Source organism: Neofelis nebulosa, chromosome 12 (genome assembly GCF_028018385.1).
Source record: "Neofelis nebulosa isolate mNeoNeb1 chromosome 12, mNeoNeb1.pri, whole genome shotgun sequence".
NCBI lineage: Eukaryota > Metazoa > Chordata > Mammalia > Carnivora > Felidae > Neofelis > Neofelis nebulosa.
This window is the reverse complement of record NC_080793.1, coordinates 35,531,495-35,549,371: the sequence shown is the minus strand read 5'-3', so window position 1 is coordinate 35,549,371 and position 17,877 is coordinate 35,531,495. Positions and strand designations below refer to the sequence as shown.

At 40.8% G+C, this 17,877-nt stretch overlaps 1 protein-coding gene across 6 annotated transcripts; it reads left to right on the top strand.

Annotated features, from left to right (window-relative positions):
• Window positions 1-51: 51 nt before the first annotated feature.
• TRMT10B (tRNA methyltransferase 10B) lies at window positions 52-17,506 on the top strand. Of its 6 annotated transcripts, none has more exons than XM_058694873.1 (9): window positions 52-157; window positions 6,520-6,722; window positions 7,403-7,511; window positions 8,119-8,243; window positions 10,212-10,364; window positions 11,478-11,556; window positions 12,197-12,264; window positions 16,117-16,240; window positions 17,053-17,506. In XM_058694873.1, the coding sequence occupies exons 2-9, from the start codon at window positions 6,537-6,539 to the stop codon at window positions 17,157-17,159; spliced, it is 951 nt and encodes a 316-aa protein (XP_058550856.1). In that variant the 5' UTR covers window positions 52-157; window positions 6,520-6,536; the 3' UTR covers window positions 17,160-17,506. The 6 variants fall into 6 exon arrangements, with proteins under 6 accessions (XP_058550856.1, XP_058550860.1, XP_058550859.1 ...); XM_058694876.1 differs by having other exon boundaries at window positions 108-157; window positions 6,525-6,722; XM_058694874.1 differs by having other exon boundaries at window positions 123-144.
• The last annotated feature ends 371 nt before the right edge of the window (window positions 17,507-17,877 follow it).

Genomic DNA, 17,877 nt, shown 5'->3' with positions numbered 1-17,877 from the left:
TGGAAGGCAAAGCCTCCCAAGGGCTCCGGCACACCAAGCTACCAGGCTGAAAACCACAACTCCCAGAATGCCACTCGGAGGGGGGCAGGAACCGGAAGTTGGCCCGGAGGCGGGGCCTGACGTGCGCCGCCGAGACTGCGCGAGGTGAGGGATTCAGGTACGCCTGGGGCTCGTTGGGTGGACGGACGTGGGGCCAAAGGGGTCTGACTTGGGGCTGCCGCCTGGTTCGTAGGTGGGACAGATGTCGGGAAGCGACCTTCGACAGTCGTGTGGCCTGGTGTCCTCCACCTTCTTGGTGCTTTCCCTTTCTGCCACCCCTCGCACTAGCAGGCTGTGGGCCAGACGGGGCCCACAGGCGGGGTACTCTCGGGCCTGGGGTCTTGGTGTTCTCGTGCTGAAGGTGCCAGAGGACTGGAGCCAGCTTCGGTGGACTAAAACTTAGAAAATGAGAGACGCAAACAGTTGTGCAGACAGAGGCTGGCCCGTCACTTAGGGCCCAGCGATATGCTCCTCAGGTGGGATTTGGGTTAGAAAAGGTCTGAGGCTTCTCTCAACTCAGAGATGGGGATGGGTGGAGAATTTATTAAGTCAGTAAGTATTTATTGAGCGTCTGTTATGTACCAAGCCCTTTTCTAGGCATATAGGATAGAATAGTGGACGAAACAAACAGAACACCTGCTTACGTTATAGGAATGGGGAAGTTCAGACAATAAGTAAAACATGTGCCATGTTGAACAGTGATATCAGAATAAATTGAGGCAGGTAGCCATATAATTATCTAGGGGAAGAGCATTGGAGGTAGACACGACAGCAAGTGCAAAGGCTCTGAGGTGGGAATATCCTTAAGTATGTTAGGAGCAGCAAGCAGACCAGAGAGTGCAGAGGACACTCGATGCGGGAGGTAGATCTTAATGAGCAGTATAGGCCATTGTAAGGATTTCAGTTATGTACTGTAAGTGAAATGGAGAATACTGCATAGTTCTGAGCAGAAGGGTAACAATCATAAAACATTTAGGTTGCTTGTGTTCTGCAAGGCTCAGTGCTGAGTACTGGGGGTGCGCACCTGAATTCTTTATCCTCTCTTCCCTGGAAGAGCTTGTAACATAGTGGAGAAACAGACGAACTGTCAGTCAAGGCTGAGGTAGATAATTGGAGCCCCATGGAGGCAGAATGGACATCATTCCCAAATCCTCAGCATGTAACTATTTGTTAAATGATTGAGTAATTGAATAATTTCAGTACTTGGTCCTGGACCTGTAATGGAGGCTCAGAAAACATTTTTTAATGAAATGAAATGCTAAATCTGGACATAGATAATGTCTCACACAGATTAAGAAGGTTTGTTTTTCTGTGATGCCCAATTTCATGTTCGCTTTCTGAGAATCACTAGATAGCAAGGCTCTATTCAGTATTTACTGAGCTTCCATTTTGTGCCAGGCCTTGTGCTGGCCACTGAAGATACAAAGATGAAAAAGATATGGTCCCTGCCCAATCTGCTATATTCAGACCCTTTGGTAGTGGTTGGAATTGCCTTCATTTGATTTTCAATATTGCTGTATCCCAAGATCCTCAGGGACTATAGGAACTTGGGGAGGTCTGAGATACAAGGAGGGGACTAGGAAGAAGGGAATGGGGGCGGTAGTGGTAAAATTCAGTTCAGTTCAACAAACATTTATTCAAACACTGCTGTTTGCAAGGTTCTACATTGTGAGCTCTTACAGTATTTACGTAAATATAAGTACACAGTCCCTCCTGCAAAGGAATGCAGTTTGATGAGAGAGAAAACATGAGCACAGACCTTCCAGTTTTCTAAACAGCAGCGGAAAACTCAGCAGCCCCTCCAGCTACTTCAACCCTAGCTCTCTTTTCTCCTTCTCAGCCAGACTTCTCCAATGAGACATCTACATTCATTGCCTCTCAGTCGTTCCCCAAAAGGGTCTGACAAAGAGGAGGAGCTCAGTGGATATTTATTGACTGAACGAATGGACAAACAGATGAGAATACAAAATGCTTTGGAGTTCAGAGGAGGGAAAGCACATGGCTGTTAAACTGGCATTCATTTAACAAATTGGTGTTTTCTCACCCTAATAAAATGAGGTTGTTAGGTGTTGGACCAGTTTATCTTAAAGTTTTCATTTTTCTGTTTTGAATGCCTAAATGCAGAAAAATGCAGATGACTCTGATGATGGGCACAACAAAACTTTTTCAGTCATCTAAAGGAACGGGTATAATGAGACTGGCTATCTTTTCTTAAAGATATTTCTAATCAACATTGCCATTCATATGTGAACAGTGCGGTGCTTCTGAAATGCTTAAGAATAACTTGGCCTTTTCCTTGTTTTTCTAGAAATAATATGTACACTACTAAATTTTGTGTGTGCCTTAAATTCATAGTGACACAGTCAATGGTATAAATAAATACATTAAAATTTGTACTGAGTATTAAAGAAAGGACTTCTGAGCATAAGTAAACTTTAGCCTGTGCAGGAAAATGAACACAGATTTCTAATCTGTAATTTTGAAAATCTAGAATGTCATTTACTTGGCCATATTCAGGAATATATCTGGTGGTTAAATGTTTACATGATGTGTGATGAATACCCCAAAACTGCTCAGAAGACTTACCTTTTTAGAAAGCCTGAAAGAACAGCACTGGAAGAGATTGAATAGCCTGTATTTCATGAGTAGTTGCTCCATGTCAGGCAAATGAAATAGGTCTAGTTCTTGCAACAGTCCTGGGATGTAGTATTATCCCATCTCAAAGAACAAGTGACAGAAAGTTAAGTGCTTTGGCTGTTATCCTACTACTCACAGGTAGCAAGCTGGGAAGCATGGCTAAATCCTAGGACTGCTATGTTTCCAGTACAACAGCCTATTATGTCTAAATGAAAAACAACCAGGGGCACCTGAGTGGCTCAGTCAGTTGTGTCCACCTTCAGCTTGGGTCATGATCTCACAGTTCGTGAGTTCGAGCCCCGCCATTGGGCTCTGCTGACAGCAGCCTGGAGCCTGCTAAGGATTCTGTGTCTCCCTCTCTCTCTGCCCCTCCCCTGCTCACATTCTATCTGTCTCTCTCAAAAGTAAACATTAAAAAAAAAATTTTTTTTAATGAAAAACAACTAAAATATGGCCTCATTTTGAGCATTTGATGGAGTGTAAGAAAACAGTATGAGCTTAACACTAGAAATGTTCTAGTAACAGGAGTCAGAACATTAGAGAACTAAATATAATCCTCGGACTGTACTTGTCTCTGTAGTGGGTAATATTTATATAGTTAATATAAATGCAGTTTATTGGTTTATGAATTTTAGAAACCACCAAGGGAATAGACAGAGCCCAAGAGGGTTAATTTTGATGACACATCACAATGTAGAGCCTGTCTTAAATATGTAAAATTAAAGCCTCAGCTTACCAAATTGGAACATTAAGGGTGGAAGAGAGAGAGAGGGAAAGATTAGGGTATTTATTTTCAGAGCCTAACCTTAAGGAGTCAGAGGGTAATACATAAGATTGTTGAACAAGAAGTAGAAATTTAAAGGATATTCTTAAACATAGTAAAGATGTCTTCTGGTAATTGTCATGACAGAGGTATGGGTATTGGACTTACCTTCTGATAAAAAAGCTGTAAAACTGGACAGATTATATGAAGAAACTGTTTTCAGCATTGGACAATAAGCAGGACAAGACTGTTATCTTTGAGAGAAGTGGATTTGAGATGGACTATAGGCTTAAATGTAAAAACTAAAATTATAAAGATATTTCTAGAAAGCAACATAGAATATCTGTGTGCTTTTTGGGTAGGCAAAGATTTCTTAGAAGACACAGAAAGCATTAACTTATAGTTAATAAAAAAATAAAGTTAAAAAGTTAAAGAAATAAAGTTAATTAAAAATTAGACTTGGTCAAAATTTAAAATTTCTGCTTAACAAAAGCCTTGTTAAGAAAATGCACGGGCAGGCCACACACTGGGAAAACCTCTTCTCAATACCCATGTCTGAAAAAAGACTTGTATCCAGAAATATGATAAACTTCAACAGTTCATTAATAAAAAGATAATTCAAAAATGAGCAGAAGACTTGATCAGAAATCTTACGAAGATATATTATGAATGGCCAATAAATTACATGAAAAAGTGCTTAATATCATTAACAATCAAAGAAATTCAAATTAAAACACAGCTAGGTTCCACTACACAAGAATGGCCAAGATTAAGAACTCTGGCAACAGCAAATGTTGGTGATGCTGCAGATCATCTGGAAGTCTGATTTGTTGCTGACAGCACTGTAAAGTGGTGCGGTTGCTTTGAGAAACTGGTGGCCAGTGTTTTGTGAGTTAAATAGGCAACTATCCTATGCCCCATCAACTCTACTGTTAGGTACTTAGCCAACAGATATGAAGACATATGTCCACAAAAACACTTGTGTGAGAATGTTCTTAGCAACTTTATTCATAGTAGTCCCAAATTGGAAAAATCTCAAATGTTCATCAATAGGGAAATAAATTATGGTATATTCATACAATGGAATTCTGCTCAGCAATTAAAAGGAATAAACTACTAATACATGAAGTAACATGTATGATTCTCAAACACATTGAGGGGGAAAATGTCAATGTCAGTGTTTGAATCCATTTATATGATGTTTTATAATAGGCACAGTTAATCTATGGTTATAGAAAAAAACAATGGTTGCTTTTGTCGGGTTGTGGGAATGGGATGGATTTTGACTTGCAAAGTGCAGAAGGAAAGGAACATTCTGGAGTGATAGAAATGTTCCATATCTTGGGGCACCTGGGTGGCTCAGTCGGTTAAGCATCCAACTTTGGCTCAGGTCATGATCTTGTGGCTCACAGGTTCAAGCCCCACATTGGTCTCTGTGTTGACAGCTCAGAGCCTGGAGCCTGCTTTGGATTCTCTGTCTCCCCCTCTCTCTCTGGCCCTTCCCCTCTCAAGCTCTCTCTCTCTCTCTCTCTCTCAAAAATAAATAAACATTAAAAAAAAAAGAAGAATGACTAAAAAGTTAAAAAAAAAAAAAAGAAATGCTCCATATCTTGATGAGGGGGTAAGTAACACACCTATGCTTTTGTTAAAAACTCATTGAGCTGGTATGTTCTCTCCACACACACAATATTGAGCTGTACCCTAACCTTTGGGTTTTACTGTATGTAAAATATACCTCAAAAAAATTTAAAAGTCAGTGTAACAGAAAAATAAGAGGGGATATTATGAGTATTATGAAACACTCCCTAGTGTTTCATAGGGAGTTGATAAAAGTTAAAGTTGATTCAAGAAGTAATGGAAAGCGTATGATTTCAGGATAAGGAGTTAATTACCAGATGAACTAAAAAGACCTGATTAACAGGTTGGCACTAGAGGTGGAAGGGATTGGAATGAGGATCATTACTTTTCATTATAAATCTTTTTTTTTTTTTTTTTACCATATGCATGGATCATATCACATACATTAGCTTTTGCAAAGATATACTTTTCCGAAGATGGTGGAAATGCACTGGACTCAGAGGTGCAGCCATAAACGATGGACATATGTGACACTTAACTGTAGACTAGAGTGGTTTTTTAATTTTTAGAGAGAGAGAGTGTGAGTGGGGGAGGGGGCACAGGGAGAACGTGAGAATCTTAAGCAGGCTCCACACTCAGCCTGGAGCCAGACATATGGCTCAGTCTCAACAACTGTGAGATCATGACTTGAACTGAAATCCAGGGTCAGACGCTTAACTGAGCCACCCAGGTGCGCCTAGAACATTTTTTACTTACAACCTTTGCAGGGATTTTGAACAGCAGTTTGAAATTATGGCACTTGTTTAGTGTGCCATAGCAATGGGTTCTCCATATTTTCCTACCTCAGCACTTCTGATGGATATTAAGTTTTCTCACTGGTGACTGTGGCTTTCAGCTGCAGTGATACTTAACTGAGTTGGGAGAAGGAATACATAGTTTGGAAAAACAAATTGTGATACATCACCAGCAACCTAGAATTCTTGGTTGGTTTCGGGTAACTCTTCATATGTTTTTTGGCTAGCTCTTACCTTCCTAGGATATTTCTAGTAGTGGACTTCACACAGAGTAGGTGTTCAATAAATGTTTGCTAAAGGAATAGTTCTAAATATAAACTGAAACATAAAGGAGGAGGTGGCTTTTGCCATTTCTGTCCCACCCTCAACTGCTACATGCATTTTGAAGAACACAGTAAATGACTTGACCACCTGTGTCACTGCAGCAGTGAATCATTGGTGATTGCTAGGAGCTGTCAGGAGCTGTGCTTGTCTTCTAAAAAGTGGATTTAGCCTCCTTGGTACTGAAACATTTCTGGGCTGACTCATTTCTCTGGAAGACACAGACACTTTTCTCCATTCAATAAGTCTGTGTTAATATTTCCCACATGTCTACTCCTTCAGGAACACAGTAATGCTATTTGACATTGGGATGCAGGGAAATACCTCTGTAGGTGAAATAAGGTGACGTCTCACGTAATTGTGCCTTTTTCTGACCTGGGTGAAAAGGACAGAAGACTAAGCACATGGACTGGAAATTGGAAGGGAGTGCTCGGAAAACAGACTCACGCGTGCTGCAGGAGCAAGAAGTCATCCTAGAGGACACAGGTGAAGACAGCATCTCTGAAAGCTTCCAGCTTCTACAGATTGATGTGGAATGTGAGCATCTGGAGGGAGAGACACTGCCCACAGGCAGTGCAATGTGGTGCTCAGTAAGTGCAGCGAGTTGCCTGGCCGTGGGCTTTGCGATGGTGCTATGTCCCAGAGACCCCTGTTCTGAGGGTAGGTACTAGTAACAGACTAGGAATGAGTTTGGTGTGCTCTAAAATTGGATGAGTTTCCTCCTACTGGTTTAAGGTTTCAGTTCCACTTGAGTCATAAGAAAAGTATATAAAGTGCAAGAGGAATTTGTTTTAAGTGTATTTGTTTATTTTGAGAGGGAGAGAGAGAGCACGAGACGGGGAGTGACAGAGAAGGAGAGAGAGAGAATTCCCAAGCAGGTCTGCGCAGTCAAAACAGAGCCCTACGCAGGGCTCGAACCCACAAACTGAGATCATGACCTGAGCTGAAATCAAGAGTCGGACACTTAACCGACTGAGCCAGCTGGGAAGAGGAGTTTTTGATACACCTCAGAAGGGTCAGGAAATCTAAGCTCTGCTTTAGGCCCTGTCCCTAATACGTTTACTTTGGGCATATCACTTCTCTTTTCTGGGGCTCTGCTTTCTCTTAACACAATCCAGTCTTTTTTTTTTTTTTTTTTTTTAAGACTAATATCTTTGTTCTCTCCTAACTTTAAATCTAACTTAAAAAATAAGTAATTGTTTTGAATATTCATTTTCCTTTTTGTTGCTTACGAAATTCTCAAACAATTTTGTTTTCTTGATGACGTAAGAAAAATGTCCAAAGAAAACAGAGACACTGGGAAAAGATAGTTGCAGCAAAGAAGAGCAAAAGAAAGCAAGAAAAAGAAAGAAGAAAGGCCAATCGTGTAGAAAATTCAGGTAAAAATAAATCTGATTGCTGGTGTAGTCATTTATCTCTTTACGGGCTAGTATCTGCATGTTCTTAGGAGAGTAGGAATATTGTTTTGAAGGAAAAACAAACCTCTTGGAGGTAGGACCTGTTGTTCTGTTTTTGGGGGAATCAAAGTTTCAAAGACAGCAAAGTTTAAGGCTGCCCTGAAACACATAGTGAACATATGTGTTTATAAGCTCAAAAGTAGAAGGAATGATAACCACAGGAGCTAACATTTATTGAGTGCTATGTGCTAGGTTCATTGCTAAGAATTTTACATGGCTTACCCTGAGGGGTAGGTGCTTTTATTATCCCCATTTAGTAGGTGAAGAGACTGAGGCTCAGAAATTAAATAATGTGCCTAAGACTATCTAGTAATAAGTAAATGGACTGAACTCTGAGTTAGACTCAGCAATGTACTCCAGAGCCCACATCCCTCACCATTCAGCTGCACCCAAATGAATAAATATCTTGTATGAGTTTCAAGTTTCTCTTTATGTACAAAAAAGATCACTTGGCTAGGGAGATTCTTTTCCAACTGAATGTATTCCTCTGTTTTCCCACTTTTACTCCTTTTTGATATTTCTACTTCAGGCATCTGCCCCCGGCACAGCAAACGTTTTCTGAGATCCTTAACCAAGGAGAGACTTTTGGAAGCCAAACGCTCAGGACCAAGACTCTGTATTGATTTGAGTATGACCCACCACATGTCTGAGAAGGTAGGACATCCATTAAGCTCTGAATTCCTGCTCACATGAGGGACGTCCAGAAGGGAACAGCTTTGACAAAGAGCAGGACCACTTCCAGCCTCTGTAATTCCGTAGTAAACCAGCAAAAGTGTTTAGTTTTCTACACATGGCTTCTCAGCTCAAATTGGCTCTTATAAAGAATCAGGAAGAGAATAGATACCCTCTGGTTTAGTCTGCAAATTTTATCTGATCTTCTGTTTTGAGCCCCACCTTGTTGTCTCAGTGTTCATGGTGTCCCCGGTCTAGATGGAGCCTTTCATGTTCAGTCCTCCAGAAATGAAATCTGGCTTTCTACTGGGGAGAGGAATATTTGCCTAGTTGCATGTTGATGAGATGACCTTGTAGGAGGTCTTCCTATAACATATGTGTTTTAATCGTTTTCCATTCACCCCATTGGTAAAGGAGGGATTCCACGCTAGGGTTTTGGGGATGGCTGAAGAAAACACACTTGACATTGGACAGATAAGAATGATAGCAGTTTATTAGTCACGTGTACTCAGCCCAGGGGGAGGAGGACACTGCATGCCATGCAGGACCACATGGGATTATACTTGGGGACAGAATGAACAACCAGGGGCTGTGGGAGGCAGGCTTTGTAGTGTCACGAGGGTGGGGTACTCCCTGGTTCCTGCAGGAAGATGTGATTAATTTTCTGGGAATAACTCCATGGGCTGGCAGGGAATTGAAACTCACTACTTGGGGATAAGCAGGAATTAGCCTGGTCCCTTTGACAGAACGGATTGTTTAGCTGGGGGGCCTTGTCTATGGGAGCAGAACTGGGGGAAGAGCTTGCATTTATTTGGACTTTCAGGGCCTACCTGGTTTCACCAGATGTCTAGGAAACACACAGTATTGGGCCTTAATTTTTGGCCTTACACCAAAAACCAGGTTTTTCTGTTTGCCAGCATCTCTGTCGTATATGCTGGTGTTTGCATGTTTTTCAGAGAAACTAGGAAGACTGAAGATTTGGGGTTCGTACATGGAACCTCTAAGTATAGCCCTCTGAAAAGGTCAACCAAGAATTTTCTACTGTTTATTTTAATTGAGATCAGATTAAATCAAATCCAGAGTGTTTTTTTCTCTCCTGACCCAGATCAGGCCAGATTGTGAAACTACTTTTCTTAAGGTGATGTCTCTGAATCAGGATGGAAAGTTAAAACCTCTGACCCTGTTACATCTCCTAGAGTTAGGGTAAGGTGCCAATTTTATTTGATGGAGTATAAAACATGTCTGTTTAGTAATCTAACCTTTTAAAAATAAACAGTAAATATCACATGGTAAAATTTTAGATATGAGCTAAAAGAACAATTCCATATATCATATTAGATATATAACAGCAGGTCCAGAAGGAGAGAGAGTTCAGAGTCTTTCCGTTAACTCACTATTTTTGGGCTAGTATCATTACCTTAACTTTGATCTATAAGGTGTGTGTGCCATGGAGTGTAACATGCATGCTCACATATACCCTCCGTACTCATTCTTGGAGTAAAAGGGGCCATTCTAGTTCATCAGATTTCTCAGAGTAGCATTCAGTGAACTTACTGAGTAACCATTTGTTTTGTTGTGTTTTGTTTTGTTTTGTTTTGTTTTGGTTTATGGTATGGTATGGTTTTTTTGTTTTTTTGTTTGTTTATTTGTTTGTTTTTTTGAGAGGGAATGCATGAGCCCGGGAGGGGTAGAGAGAGAGGGAGAGAGGGAGAGAGAGAGTGAGAGAGAGAGAGAGAGAGAGAGAGAGAATGAATCTGCAGGCTCCACACTGTCAGTGCAGAGCCCAGCACAGGGCTCAGACTCATGAACTGTGAGATCATGACCTGAGCCAAAATCAAGAGTTAGATGCTTAACCAACTGAGCCATCCAGGCATCCCTAACCATTTGTTGGTAGTGAATTTAGAAAGAGTGGGCATGCTTCTAGTCTAAGTTGTCGTTATTTCTTTGAAGGAGTTAAGTAGACTGGCTGGACAGATCCGAAGGTTGTATGGTTCAAATAAAAAAGCTGACAGGCCATTTTGGATCTACCTCACTGGATTCACAACAGACAGTCACCTGTATGAAGAGTGTTTGAGGATGAATGATGGATTTTCTAGTTACCTGGTAAGCCTCATTTTGCATATTACTTGAAGTGTCATTTGAAAAGTAGATTGTATGATAATAGTAAATTTTTTTTAACTTTTTCGTATTTTTATATAAAAATATACTAATTGTATGTTTTCACTATTGCAATCTAAAAAACTTTAGAATCTCTCATCAGTTCTTCTATTTCTAAACTTTCATCCTTCCACTGCATTGGCAGACTAATATTTTGTATTCTGTGTGTTGTATGCTAGACTGTATACTCCACGAATGTTTTGGGGGAAATGCTGTGACTCCTTTCTTGTTTACAGTAGTGCATAATTAGGGAGCATGAGTTATGGGGGAAGAGAAAATCCTTATGAGAGTAATGTGGACTCAAGGTGAGTTTTAGGGAGCATTCAGTTACTTTTTATTTCTTTCCCTAGGGTCCCATGAATGCAGTGATCATAATACAGGCAACAGTCCAGAACACTTCCTAAGAAGTGCCACTAAAAATGTCTTGTGTGTTTGTGTTACGTAGCTGGGACCAGGTGGTGTGGACTTTCCTAGGGAGGTTCACAGAGGAAGAGAGTATGAAACGTGCCCTGTGTGGTCCTGCAGTTAGTTGTGGTCGCTGTTACTGTCTCAGTGTCCCTCCTACAGTACAGCCAGATCCTGCTTCTCTTCTCTGTGCGGGTTTTATGATTCTTGTACGTGAGCCCCACAGACCCATTCTTAGGGTCACATGGTTCCCTTGCTTTCCCATCTTCATGCCTTTCTTAGGTGATTCTCCCCATTTTCTTTGCTACTTCCTTTTGTATGTGTCTATCTCATCTCTTTTCAGAAACTATGTTCCAGCATTCCCTTCATTAGAAGGTTGTCCCTGGTGTTGTCACTCCCTCATCTGTTGTCCTGGGGCGTGCTTCCTGTACATCTGTTAGGGTGTTGTATTACTTTCTATCTTGTTTTGTAGAATGTCCTTTCTACTTCCTCTCCCCATTGAAGTACTTTGTGAGAACAGATTGTCAGACATGTGTGCCCTTGATGCACTTAGAGCCATGCCTAACAGAGAATTGATGCCTGGTAACTAGATGCTGCAGTGTGGGCTGTGTCTTAACCTAGTTCACACTACATTGGATTATTTACATTTTTCAGCTAGACATAACAGAGGAAGACTGCTTTAGTTTATTTCCTCTGGAAACCCTTGTGTACCTGACTCCTGATTCAGAACATGGTATGTACTTTCCTGCATGGATTCATGTAGCACTTTGTTCTAAACCCTGTGTTTGATTATTGCCTGTGTCAGAATTTATTAAAGCCACCCAAGGTGTATCAAAAAAACAAAAGGAATGAACATTAATTGCACACCTCTTATGGGTGTATACCTCACTACACTTTGCACATGTCCTACTATGTGTGCACAGCTGCACAGATCTAGGGTCTCCAGCCTCATTGGACCTTGTGACCTACCTGGCAGTCTTTCCCAGTTTCCCTGGTCAGCTCCCCTCCTTGGCCCTTCTTGGATCAATGTTAGATATGTGTTTTTTCCAGAAAATCAACTATTTCACATACTTTTCAAGTTTATTGGTATTAAGTTGATCTTAGTATTCTTTCCTAATTATTTCACATTCCTCTGTAATTTTTATTTTGTCTCCTTTATGAATTCTAATGTTGATTTGAGTCGACTGCCTTTTTTTTCTTGGTTAGATATGCCAAAGCTTTGTCTTTTGAGAAAATTAGCAAATCTATTACCTTTTTGTTTCCTACTTTATTAAATTTCTACTTTTATCATTAATAATTCTTTCCTTTTACTTTCTTTGGCTTTAGAAATTATAAAACCGATTTGATCTCAATGGCCTTCATTTTTTCATTAGCTCTTGAAGATGTTGATCTAAACAAAGTTTACATCCTTGGTGGACTTGTGGACGAAAGCATCCAGAAGGTAAACATGCATTTTAGACTAACAGCTATATTTTGAAAAGTGGGGCTTCCTTTCAGAGGTAGCTGCCCTATCATAATCTTACCCAAAAGGCCTAAGAACTCAGAATAGGAAGAAGGAACCTCTCCTGCCTCGGTTGGCCCTCCTGCTTGTGAAATTCCCTTTCTCATCAATGTTAGTGATCCTGACCTGGCAGTCCAGTCAGGAACTGGCATGGGGAGTGTTTGGTAATTACATAAAGAGCCGTTGTTGAATTTCTTTTCTCCTCTCTTCAGTTCTGCAAGGATAACTCTGATCTTGACCAAGGAAGCATTGATTCAGCATTCTTACCACCTAATTGTTCTTTATGAGAGTGGAGTTTGTTCCTTCTTAGGCCGTCTTTTCTGCTGACATAAGTTTTATCCTATAATTTTGATGTCAGTAAGACTGCAGATTTCTTTTGTTGAGTTGGAATTTTATTGAAATAATTGGAGTTTTGAAATATGTTTCTATTATACAGACATTTGTTGAGATAATTGTTATTAGTTTATATCACTAATTAACATATTGCATACGCAATAAGTAATGATATAATAAGGTGTATAAAAAGAACTACAGTGAGAAATAAGTCTCCCTCCTATCCTTGTCCTACAGTGCCCCCCACCTGAGCCAACCACTATTTTCTTGTGTAAACTTCTTGATATAATCTATGATCACACAAGTATTTGTGGGTATATTACATATATGTATTTTTTAATATATGTGAGTGTATTTTGGATACTTTTTCATATTTAATACAGGTGATACTTTTTTTTAAATTTTCTTAATGTTTTATTTAGTTTTGACTGAGAGAGAGAGAGAGAGACAGAGCATGAGCGGGGGAGGGGCAGAGAGAGAGGGAGACACAGAATCCGAAGCAGGCTCCAGGCTCTGAGCTGTCAGCACAGAGCCTGATGCGGGGCTCGAACTCACAGACCACAAGATCATGACCTGAGCCGAAGTCGGACACTCAACCGACTGAGCCACCCAGGCACCCCAATACAGGTAATACTTAACTGAATTGCATTTATTCTAAAAAGGTTAGTGTTCTGGGGTGCCTGTGTAGCTCAGTTGGTGGAATGTCTGACTCTTGGTTTTGGCTCAGGTCATAATCCCAGGGTCGTGGGATCGAGCTCCTCATTGGGCTCTGTGCTGAGTGTGGAGCCTGCTTAGGATTCTCTCTCCCTCCTTGTCTCTCCCTCTGCCACTCTCCCCCACTCTCTCTCTCTCTCAAATAAATAAAATGAAAAAAAAAAGGTCAGCATTCCATGATTCATAGTGATAATCTAAAAAACAGGTGGGGGGTGGAGATAGAAGAATGCTAGAATGCTGGGTATTAGGAGCGCCTGGGTGGCTCAGTCAGTTAAACATCTGACTCTTGATCTCGGCTCAGGTCATGATCTCATGGTTTGTGAGACGCAGCCCCGCATCAGGCTCTGCACTGACAGTGCAGAGCTTGCTTGGGATGCTCTCTCCCTCTCTATGTCTGTCCCCTGCTCGTGCGTACCCTTTCTCTCTCAAAATAAATAAACATTAAAAAAAAAAAAAAAAAAGAATGCTAGCTGTTAAATGAGAAATACATAATAGAATTGAAAAATCATTATTTTGTTACTCCCAGTATAATCACTGATTGACGGAACTGATTGAACAAAAACCGTGGGAGAACTGGCTATTCACACAGTCTCCCAAGTGTTGCCCCACACATCACAAAGGCACAAATGTGCCATTACAATGAAGTGAACTGGAGGTCACCATCTTACCAGATGTTCAAACTTAGAATCGCCAGTGTTGACACTATGTGCCTCCTAATGTGATGGAATCTCACTTGCAAAGTGTTCTTACTGAAAACTGTTTAAACTACATTTAATCATGAAGAAACAGGATGTGAGGCATTCTGCAAAACAGTTGGACCACATTTTTAGAAAAAAACAGTGTAATGAAAACGGAAATAGTTAGGGGCTGTTATAGATTAAAAGAGATTAAAGAGACATAACAGCCAAATGCAGTCTCCCACAGCAGAGTGACAGCTTTTTCTTTTGAGTCAGAAAAGTCTAGAAGGTCAGTGAGCAGGGTACGATCCGTGATGCGCAGTTTTAATACATTGTCTTCTCTTATCGCTCCAGTCGTGTTTAAACTGAAAAGTAATTGGCACAATGATTTGCCACACGTATAGAACTTTTTGGTTGTTACTGCAGAGTTTGGCTTTCACACAGAAAATATGCTGAGAACATTTCTTCAAGAGGAATTGTTTTATCTTTAAATGTTCAGAGGAGCAGAAGCTAGACTGTGAGCTCCTCCAGGGCAGCATCCAAGTGTCTTACTAACTTTGAATTCTTGTACTCCAGTTCAAAATGATTGTAAAAGAATAGACTTAAAAAAAAACCACCTAGACCATATATGCAAAGGGATCTTATTCTTCAAAGAAGTCTTTTGAGCAGCTGTACTTTTATGTTATCTGAATCGCACCACATAACACATTTTGGAAGTTCTCTCTTGGAATTGTTTTATGTGAGTCTGAGAAGCAGGTGGTCCAGTGTCAGGACAGAGGTGCTAGGTCTGCTTCATGCTGCTCCAGCTGGTCAGAACACACTGTTGGTGGCCAGTCGATCATGCCACAGTGGGAAAGGACAGTGACAAGCTGCAACAAATTCAGATGAGTTTGGCCTGAATGATGAAGAGACTCAAGGGGGAGGCAACAGAACTGAGACTGCCAGAAGGATGCACAGGGCATGATCCCTGCTGTGGAGTACCTGAATGGCCATCTTGTGGAAGAGACATTTTACTTGCTTGGTATGGTCCTGGGGGGATGGGACTAGAAAAATTAGTGGAAGCCTCAGGGAAAACAGAAAATTTGGCTCCCTGTCAAGAATTTCCTATTAATCCATACTGTCAAAAGTAGAATAGGTTTCCCCAGGATGCCTGTCATAAGGATTGTCCCTTTCAGGACAGAGGCCACTTGGAAGAGAGGCCATAAGGATAGACCAACATTGGATAGATGATCAGAATAGAATAATTAACTATTGAGGCCCCTTCCAATAGTTAACTATTGGAAGTAATCTATACCAGTAATCTAACCAGTAATCTAAACCTTTCTTTTTAGTCCTGAAATTGTAAGTAGGTAGATGATCTCTCCAGAGCTTCTTACGAAGTGGCAAATATAATTTAAATTTGAGTTCATGACTCAGGGACATCTTTAAAGGGATATTAGTTATTGTACTCTGACCCTAAATGGCCTCAGATTTGGGGTTTTTTTTAGTTTTTATGACTGCTTTCTGCAGTTTTCATATCCCTTCCTTTTACTTGGGCTCAGTGCTCTCACACCTTACTGCTGTTTTGTATCTGACTTGAATCCTTTCTCCCTTTTCTCTAATTTGCTGCTGTCAAATGGCTATGGGCTGAAAACTCCAGATCCAGAATTACATCTTACCGACTGAGGGTCAGGAGTGTTCTCCTCTGGTTGATTAGATTGCTTGAACTTTTGGATGCAGATTGTGGCTGCAAATAAATATGCCTCTTTTTACTTATTTCCTTCTTGGTTGTAAATAGTAATAAATGGAAGCTAGTAGATAGATGACTCCCAAGTGAGTGAGATGTCTGCTGCACAAGCCATTTCTTACTTAGAACAGGTAAATACTCTTCATTGTCTGCAGTTCCTTCATTCTCCCTTAGGCTACTGATTTTTAATACTTACCATTTAATTATGATTACAGATGATCATAATTATACAGATGGAAATTGGAGTGGTGGTAAATGGGGTTTCTCATAATTTGCTATGCATATTACAATGAGAATATCTTTATCATTTTCACAAGAAAAATATTTAACTGTGATTTACAGAAGGTGACATTTCAAAAAGCCCAAGAGCACTCTGTCAAGACAGCCCGCTTGCCAATCCAGGAATACATGGTCAGATGCCAGAATCGGAAAAACTATCATTCAGAGATCTTGGCCATCAATCAAGGTACTGCTTACATGGCCCACGCTTTTTTTTTTTTTTTTTTTTTTTTAAGTTTATTTATTTAATTTGAGAGAGACCGCGTGAGTAGAGGAAGGGCAGAGAGAAAGAGAGAGAGAGAGAGAGAGAGAGAGAGAGAGAGAGAGAGAATCTCAAGCAGGCTCCATGTGGTCAGCGCAGAGCCTGATGTGGGGCTCAAACCCATGAAACTGTGAGATCATGACCTGAGCCGAAACCAAGAGCTGGACGCTTAACCAACTGAGCCACCCAGGCACCCCTCACTTGGCCCACATTTAACATGTGTTAATTCTGGTGCTGCTCCTTTGCATTATGTTTACATATAAGCGGACCTCAAAGCAGTACCCCATGACTAATGCGCTCAGATTTTATTGCATGCAGTTTGTGACAAGTATTCTAGCCTCTCAGATGCACTTGGCATTTTCTTCCTGGATCCCAACCATGTTAAAGATGGTTGAAATTGTCCACTTGGCCTAGAATGCGGTGTTCAACCCATCAGTGAACTGTGAAGTCCTATTTGTCCAGAATTCAGTCCAGGAGCATCTTGGCTGCTCCCTTCCCCCCTCAGCCATTCAGAGACCCTCCTTTGTGTTCCATTGTACTGTTTTCCTCTCAGTGCTGCGGCACTGTCCATTCACAGGCTCGTATCTCTCCATGTAGGCTGAGGTCCTTGTGGCAAGAGGGTCCGTGTGTGGTGCAGAGGTTTGTTAAATGAAATATTCCAGAACACCCTTTTCCTCATCAGTCATTTACTACTTTTTTCTCAGTGTGGTCACTATTTTCTTTTTACCCTCTAACAGTCTTTGATATCCTATCTGCATACTTTGAGACTCAAAACTGGCCTGAAGCATTGAAGAAAGGAGTTTCTTCCAGAAAAGGCTATGTTCTTCAGAACTCAGTGGAGTGATGGACAGACAGCCTAAGAAGTTGCAGGGGTGGGGAAGTTGCTGAAGGTGCCTTGACCGAAAAATGGAGCAGAGGGTGGCAATGGCACACACTTGCCTTTACTTGACATTTTGGATCTTCACTAGAATATAAGTTACTAATAACAGGGACCACATTTTACACTCTTTTCTATCTCCGAGTGCCTGGCTCACAGGAAGAGCCCAGATATATGACTAAGTAAAAAGTTTACATAACCAGGAATTAGCCCAAAACTACATGGCTTTGGATGTATTAATTCATCTTTTATATACCTATTTGTGAAATACCTATTCTTTAGAGATAGCTTAAATAATTAAATAATTATTATTATATCGAGTTTAATTTTCACTCAACTGGTATCATCAAGTTGTAGCACTTTCTCCAGCCTCCTCTGTTCATGGTGATTTTCCCCAACTCAGTGATACACTCTATGTGTTTTGCAGGATCCTAACCTAGCCCTGCTTTAAGCCCCCATAGCACTTTGTTCCCACTTGTAGCTCCCACCCTGTCTGTCCTGCTCTGAGTATGGAGTGGAGGGTTTCTCTCTTCCTAAAGGTAGCCTCCTAACAGGACACTTTGTGGGAGTATCTTTGTATCTTTCTGAGCCTTGTGCAAACTAGTTTCTTCATATATATTTATAATCAACAGGCAGAATTGAAGAGCGAAAACACAGTATTGGTAAGTCTAACTTAAAAATAACC

Bases quoted from the DNA above. Each gene is read 5' to 3' on its own strand.
- TRMT10B (XM_058694873.1), top strand. From the start codon at position 6,537: ATGGACTGGAAATTGGAAGGGAGTGCTCGGAAAACAGACTCACGCGTG. The intron at 7,512-8,118 runs GTAAAAATAAAT...TTTCTACTTCAG, and splicing joins CAATCGTGTAGAAAATTCAG to GCATCTGCCCCCGGCACAGC. The intron at 10,365-11,477 runs GTAAGCCTCATT...TACATTTTTCAG, and splicing joins ATGGATTTTCTAGTTACCTG to CTAGACATAACAGAGGAAGA.